Raw genomic sequence first — 7,868 nt, forward strand, 5'->3', positions numbered from 1 at the left:
GCTGATCAAATTTGTGTAATGTGTTTTTCTGAGAGTTTTGAGGCTGTGTGGTCTTGGACCTTGCTGTCACATACCCTAAAGAATTTTAACAGTTTTCAGCTTGTGGGCAGAGGCTTTAATCACTTAATGGTTTTAAACATAGTAACTGTAAATGCTAAAAATACAGAAAAGAGAAAAATAAAAAAAGGTATCAGCCAAAAGCACATGTACTTGCTTGTGCTTGCTTTTTGTTGTTTTTTTTTCCTTGAAAGATTCAGTTGGTCTCTTTTTTATTTGTCTAGGAGCATTTTCTTCCATAGAAGAGATCCCAGAAAATGTTGTACATGATCATGAGAAGAACGGCCTTCCACGCTTGTCCTCCTTCAGTGACTCTGAAATTAAAAAACGGTAAGTGGTGGCTTCCCACGGGTGTGGGAGGGGTTTGGAGTCAGTGGTGTTGTGGACAGTCAACAGTACAGTTGAAGTCTACGTAAGGAATTGAGGGCAACGGGATTTCTGCTCCACCTCTTGTATTATGGCACTATTCTGTTATCCTCACAGGTGTTCCTGTGACTGCCTCCCTGATGGCATTGAAGGAGAGCACCAGTGTAATTGGTGATACAGTTAGCTGAACCAACCAACTCACTTAGGCTTTCTCTAGTTCAGTGCGTACCTAGTTGTTACAGCTGACCTTCAGAAATAAAGGTTTCCTTGGAAGGTTCACCCTGGTGCCTGGTACTGTAAATCTTACTGCCTACACATAAGGTTGTCATTGCAAGCAGATTTACTTACTGCTGTTGAACTGGATAGGTTTAAAATGTTAGTGCTGCTTAGCTTGAGAATATTCTCCATTCAGCTGTACCACTTTATCATTCTGTTCAAGTGCTTCAGGTTCTTCTCAGAGCAGAAAACGTACTTCTCTGCAGTAGAGCCTTCTGAATTACTCTGGCTAGAATTTTGGCTGTCTGCTCTCTATCCTAGAGCCTATGACATACGTAATCCCTGTAAGAGGTGGCAGCATGGGGAGAATAGGACATAAGATAATAGTGCACACATGTAAGCTTATGCTTGCATGGTTGTGTGTATTAAGCTGTCCTAAGGAGTCAGCCCCTTACACATGTGGTGTCAGCTATGAGTAGAGCTCAGTCCCAAGTTTTGTTGCATTCAGTGGCACACACATTTATCGCAGTTGTGCCTGTGGAAGTGGGGTCACTCGATTGTGTTGATCCTGTGCAAGAGAAAATGCTGCCATTTTCTTGAGAATGTGGATCTTTCTCCCTTCCAGTGACCAGCCCTGCATAGAAATTAACTGTTTACCTGGGAGATGAGCCATAGCTAGGGTGTTTGAAGCTGAATGCCATTATGATTTGGGTTAAGTCAGCCCAGCACACAAATTGTGCTGGAGTTGCATAACATGGGTTTGGTTGGGAATTCTGAAATAAAGTATCAGAGAGTTTAGGTGTAGAGAGAGGGATGGTGTGGATCTGTTGTTGTAGTTTGCTGTTCTCAAGCTCTGTCTGGCTAGGAGTAACTCCGGAGAACCTGAAGACTGATACAAAAGCCTATTGAGGCTGGAAAGAGTCCATCCCCTTACTTCAGTAAGGATTCGGCTCTGAATGTCCTTTCTCATCTATTTATTGAAATAAACTATGTTTTCAATTTACTCCTCCTACAGATAATCTCTTGACTATAGAATATTACAGCTCAGTGGTATTGCAGTGAAATATGTAATTTTGCTGAAAACTGTGGTTTCCTGAAAATAGTGGGTTTGACCATTATTGAAGCATGACAAAACATCAAATAAAATACCAGGTTTTTAATTTTTTTTACTTAAGTAGAGATTTGTCTTAACTGCCAGTGAAAAATGCAGCCCTCTATATATTTAACTGCACCAAACTACTTTTTCTGTCTTTGTGTATTTTGCTTTTTGAGTATGGCATTAAAAATACCACATGGCATTAAAAATATCTTTGAGTTTTCAGCATCTTTACAGCATCTTTGGTCTCCTGTTCCTATGGATTGAGATAAACTAAACTCCTCCAGTTGAATAAGATATGAAAAATAGGATGAACTATTGCCACTTTGTCCTGTGTCCGAAACTGTTAGTAAAAAGTCTAGTTTCAGTGATGTCCAGTGATAAGACAAGGGGCAATGGGTGCAAACTGGAGCAGAGGAGGTTCCACATAAACATCAGAAAAAAACTTCTTTACTGTGAGAGTGACAGAGCACTGGGACAGGCTGCCCAGAGAGGTTGTAGAGTCTCCTTCACTGGAGATGATCAAAACCCACCTGGACACGTTCCTGTGTGATGTGCTCTGGGTGATCCTGCTCTGGCATGGGGGTTGGACTAGATGATCCTTTGAGGTCCTTTCCAACCCCTAAGATTCTGTGATTCTGTGTGAAAAGACAGAAAAGGTATTTCTAGTCTGATTCATTATAGTAGCAATAGGCTATGCAAGTGGTGTAAGATGCATATTGCTGTGCCTGGGGTCAGTTTATGTGCATTTTGTAAGTCTTTGTCAAACACACTTCAGACACTTTGCTTAAACACTTTTCCTGAATTATTACATTTCTAAATTTTTTTCCTTCCTCTGTTTAGACTGAATTTGTACTTCAAGTTTTTTATTGTTCGAGATCCATTTGAGAGACTTATTTCTGCATTTAAAGACAAGTTTGTGCACAACCCTCGGTTCGAACCTTGGTACCGGCATGAAATTGCTCCTGGCATCATTCGCAAATACAGGAAGAACCGCACAGAGACCAAAGGGCTGCAGTTTGAGGATTTTGTGCGCTATCTGGGGGACCCTAATCACCGCTGGCTGGATGTTCAGTTCGGGGACCACATCATTCACTGGGTAACGTACGTGGAGCTCTGCGCCCCCTGTGAAATCACCTACAGTGTGATCGGACACCACGAGACCCTGGAGGACGATGCTCCGTACATCTTGAAGGCAGCTGGCATAGACCACCTGGTGTCGTACCCCACGATTCCACCAGGCATAACAGTGTACAACAGAACAAAAGTAGAGCGGTACTTTTCGGGAATTAGCAAGAGGGACATAAGACGCCTCTACGCCCGGTTTGAAGGTGATTTTAAACTCTTTGGATATCGGGAGCCAGATTTCTTGCTTAACTGACACCTAGGATAAGCTCGGAAGTGTCTCGTCGATGAATTTAAACCTGCGTGAATACCAGCTGCAACACTGACAGAGCTGAGAATGACCATTTGTCTTCTAGCTTTTTGATGTTGCTCCGTTTTTCAGTGAAATATTTGTCATAATGAACAAGTCGGGGCTTATAGTTGTTGTTTGCTGACCATGTTTTCTGTATGTGACATTGCAATCTGTTAGGAATTAAGTGTCTGTTACCTGAAATACAGAATTCCACTCCTACCCTGTTCCCCTCAGGAAAAAAAAGGGGAAGGAGGAATAGGCTATGATCTTTCTCTCCCAGACAGAATGCCTTTTTTAAAATGCTGTGAAGTTATAAAGATGGCAATTTCACTGTAGGTTAACTGTGATATGGGTGAACTTCGTGATTCATGCTCATGAGAAGGGCATGCAGTCTCCCATGAGCTTTGAAAAGGAAAGGCCAGTACAGGACTAAAAATTGATTAAATGCTTGACAAATAAAATAATCTAGGCTGCTGTAATAACAGTAATGCTGATCTAATCCCATTTTTGTTTGTCACGAAATGAACCTAATTAGACAGAAGCTTTAGAGTTGTTAAAAAAGAGACTGGTTCCAGAGTCCAGTTGTCTTTGTGTTTTTGTCAAGTGTTCACTGTACTTGCTACTGGTCCATTGAGCCTCATAATTCTCCTTTGATTTTCAAAATATGATTTAACTCCTGGCTTTGTAAGTTATCTGAGAACACCAGATGCAAATGGAGCATAGAAGAAACATGAAACTCCTAGGGAAACTTTAAGGAAAATTAATTTAAAATAAATTATTAATTGTATTTGTGGGAGCACATATAGAAGTCACAAGATGTTCCCACAAAATTTAACTTGTTTTGTCTTCTAACAGTTAAGATAATAAAAGAAGCCACAAAAGCAGGATGTCATATAAAAGAGCTGTTACAGTTACTTCAATTAATGTTCTGCCTTTTTCTTATATCCAGCCTTGCTTAGTGTTCAGTACCTCAGAGAACAGAAAAATTCCCTATACCCCCTCTGAAAATTCATTTCCCTACTGCTGAAGGAGACAAGATGAATCCCTGATTGACAGTGATTCACTGCCATGGTGTCCTGACTCAAAAATACCCAACCACTGGGGTGAGTTGGAGACTTGCTGTACTCATTTTATGCATTAAAAAAAAACCCAAACAAAAACCAGAACCGAATGGATGCAGCCATCATATTTGCCTGTGCTTGCATTATGTGTGAGAAAGAGCAGTTTCTTGTTTGAGTTCACCAGCAATAAAATCAGCGTGCTGCCATCTTAGGCCACAGGAGAGAGAGAGTGACCACGTATCTTAAATACAGGAATTGCTCTGTCACAGTGAGCATATGAACTGTATTTTTAACATTTTAGTCCCAAAAGATTAATTTTCAGATCAGTGTAATGTTGCTGGCTAGAGATGCTAATGATGGCCAGTGCGGTGGAATCTGCTCTTAAATCCAGCCCAGTATGTTTTTGATAGCTTCCTGTATCAACACAGGGAAGCATCTTGCCCTTCAGAAAAAGGGAAGCTGTGCCAAGCTGACATGGGCTGTGACCCACAAAAAGAAAGCTGGGAGTGATTTCAGAGATATCTCAACAGACTAATTGAAATAAGGAAGAATCATTAACTTTAGCAAGAGAATACTCCATGGTGGCAAAGCTGGAAGGTGGGATTTTTTAAATTATTTGTTTTTTAAAGCAGCAATTAAAGTGCCCTAACTTGTTAGTTCTTAACCAATGATAAAAAGATGTTAACAGCTTGAGGTTTTTCTGTGGTTTTCTGAATATGGGAACTTTACAAAATGTACTGTTAAATGCATTTTGGAGCTAATGAGCCGACTGATTACCTCTCTGCCGATTTAAAATGTAACAGTGTGAATAATGTATAGTGAATTCAGGCCTTAAAGTTTAATTCTAATAAAGTAGAGTAGTTTTCCTCTGAAAGCATAAGCTACTGATCACACAGAATGCCAATGTATGTTTTTATTTTTCTTGGTAAATTACTTAATGTATCGGTTGCTTAAAAATTGCCAGGTGGAAAGTGCTACATAAATATTAAGTAATAATATTTTTTTCTAATAGCTTTCTCTGCATTGAGTTCTCTCGAGCATCCGACAGCAAACATGGACAGAGCTATGGACTCATATAGGCAGAGGTGTAAACTGCTCTCCCACTCTGCTTTTCAGGCTGGGACTGGAACATTTGTTACCATTTCTTCAGTTCAAATGCAAAGTTTCTTCTTTCAATGATAACCTCCGGAGCTATATTTTCTTACTAGAAATAAGGTTTTTTTCCTCACACGGCTGAAGTAATGGTGGTGTGGCTTTTGCATGACTTGTAGAAACTTGGATATGAAAGCCTTTGGTGAGGTACAGTAGGGTTCTTATGTCAGTCTGGTGCAGGTGGGGTGGCCAGAACATTCTGCGCCCTGCTTGTTATGATTAATTAAATGCTTGTATTTTGTTTTAGCTTAATTGTACTCTATACAAGGCTTTTACAGATGCAGTCCCAGTGGCATGCATGAGTGTCATTTGGCTGTTCAGATGTCATTTGCACATTGCTTCCAAACTGCAAGTGATATTTGTGTCATATTTGGAGAACTGCTGGCCCAGATTGTTACTTCTCTTTCCTAATTGTTAGTACTGCTTCAGAAAACAAACTCCCATCCTTACTTTGTGCGGATCTTTTTCTTTTTGTTGTCTCTTCTCAGCACCTTTTGAATCCTCTGGCTCATTTTAACCACATTTTCTAGAGGAAAGTTGAACTCTAAGGCATAGTGAGTTGCAGTAATCTTTTTGAAAATAAGAGATTCTGTGCTCCGTGTTAGCTTTAGGGAAAATACAGAGAGGAAGCTGAGTTTTACTACTTCTCATCATGGAGAGTTTCTCATAGACTCCCTTCCAGAATGCTCAGAGTCTGATCTCAGCTAGCAAAGACAAAAATAATGAATTAAAATGTATTCCATGGGTCTCTTACCTTCACATTCCATATAAAATTAAGAACACTTCTGGTGGTCAGCTGACTGGGGTTTATTGAGGTCTTGGTGGTTGGTTTTTTTTTTCTTGTGGTGAAAATAGATCTAAATTCACTTGCTTTTGAAACAACTTAAAGGACCATGCCTGTCATTTTTTTCTTTTAACTTCAGCACATAGTGCATTCTTATGGGTGTGCTTTCTGATCAAGTGCCATGAAGGTGTTTTTCTCTAGTTGAAGTAGATAGGCAATTTTTTTGTTTGGAAACTGTTCCTTAAAAGAAGTAGCAATTCTGAAGTAGCCTGAAAAATACGTATTTTTCACAAATAAGCATGTTGTTTTCCTTATATTGCTTAGATGCTGCCTTATTTGTACTGAGTGCAACGGCACCCTGCTGCTACCACTTGTCTCTGTCCTCAGATCAAGGAAGCCTTCAGACAGCTCTGGCTTTTGTGTAACATTAATTTTACCTTGAGGTGTTAATAACTTTGTTGGCTGGGAAAGCCACCTTTGATCTTACCTGTGCTCCAGCAAGTTTGCTGAGAAGAGGGTGATTATATAGGGATTGCTTAGGCTGATCTCAGATGAAAAAGGATGTCTTGTCAGTGTATCTGCCTGTATCTGAGATCCCTTAATTGACAGAGAGAGGGTGAATGATCTTTTGCTTAATGGCTTTATTGTGATTCACACTAAGCCCCCATCCTGTTATTATGGTGATGTGAAGGGACCTGGAAGGAGGTGTAAATTCAGCATGTGCTTATTTTAAATGTGAGGGTGTAAAGGAAACTTGACACAGAAGTTGGGCCCTGAAGATTTATCACTGCTGATGGCTTGTTACATGTCATCTGCAGAGGCTGGTGCTGTTTCTTTGTGGCCTGCACTTAAGAAGATTTATGCAAGGCAGAAAGAGGCTTGTGGGTGGTGGAAAATTCCCTTTCAGCCTAAGTTAGCTGTGCGTGTTCCTGGGCTGCTGCCGTGAGGAAGGTTTTTGAAGAAAATGATCCTATTAGCAGGAAAGCCTGCAGTGCTCTCAGGCTGGTGAGCGCAGGGTGCCTCCCTCCTGGAGGGAGGAGTGAGTTCACCTCACACTGATGTACACAGCTGACTTTGGTGCTGCCTTGTATACATCTCTGTTTTTATGATTTTAATGCAATTGCTTGCAGCTGAGCCATCATCTTGCTTTCCTGCCTGTGGCAGTAGCCTGAGGTGCCTCATCTCATCACCACCAGCACTGCTTTGAAAGGCCTGCAGCCTGTTTTGCTATGCAATAGGAGGCATTTCCCTTGTGAAGCAAGCAGCACTAGGCCTGCAGCCCTGCAGCTGGTGACAACAGGCTGGTGTAAGCACAGAAATGGAGCTGTTTGGCACCAGCTATTGTAAAGTGGTCATTACTCCCTTTTAATCCAGGCAGGAGTGAAAGGGAAAAAAAGATGTATGTTTGCTTTGGGTTGTAAAAAAGAACTATGCAGTTAGAAATTCCAGACTGGTAAATCCAGGCAAGGCAATTTCTGGGAGAGCAACACTGAAAAAAGCCATGGGCAGTTGCTTAGAGACCCCCAGAGGTGCTGGACTCCATGTTGAAGGAAAGCTGCTGAAGCTTTAAGGGAAGTGTTAGAGGAGCAAACGTGCTCCCGTGTATGGTTTATGTGCACGCCAGAGAAGCAGCTGCTGATGGGACAGCATGCACATGGCAGGCTGAAAGCATGAAGCATCTGCTGTGGTTATCTGTTGGAACTCACAGAAAGTGGGGGG

The 7,868-nt window shown here is 41.2% G+C and overlaps 1 protein-coding gene across 1 annotated transcript in view; it reads left to right on the forward strand.

Annotated features, from left to right (window-relative positions):
• Positions 1 to 4,047, forward strand: part of CHST10 (carbohydrate sulfotransferase 10) — a 9,425-nt gene extending 5,378 nt beyond the window's left edge. The window contains exons 4-5 of the mRNA XM_010001420.1: positions 282 to 387; positions 2,579 to 4,047. Of these exons, the coding sequence (XP_009999722.1) occupies positions 282 to 387; positions 2,579 to 3,116 (644 nt within the window). The 3' untranslated portion in view covers positions 3,117 to 4,047. The remainder of the gene's footprint in view (positions 1 to 281; positions 388 to 2,578) is intronic.
• The last annotated feature ends 3,821 nt before the right edge of the window (positions 4,048 to 7,868 follow it).

This window comes from Chaetura pelagica, unplaced genomic scaffold (genome assembly GCF_000747805.2).
Source record: "Chaetura pelagica isolate M959 unplaced genomic scaffold, ChaPel_1.0 scaffold377, whole genome shotgun sequence".
Classification (NCBI taxonomy): domain Eukaryota; kingdom Metazoa; phylum Chordata; class Aves; order Apodiformes; family Apodidae; genus Chaetura; species Chaetura pelagica.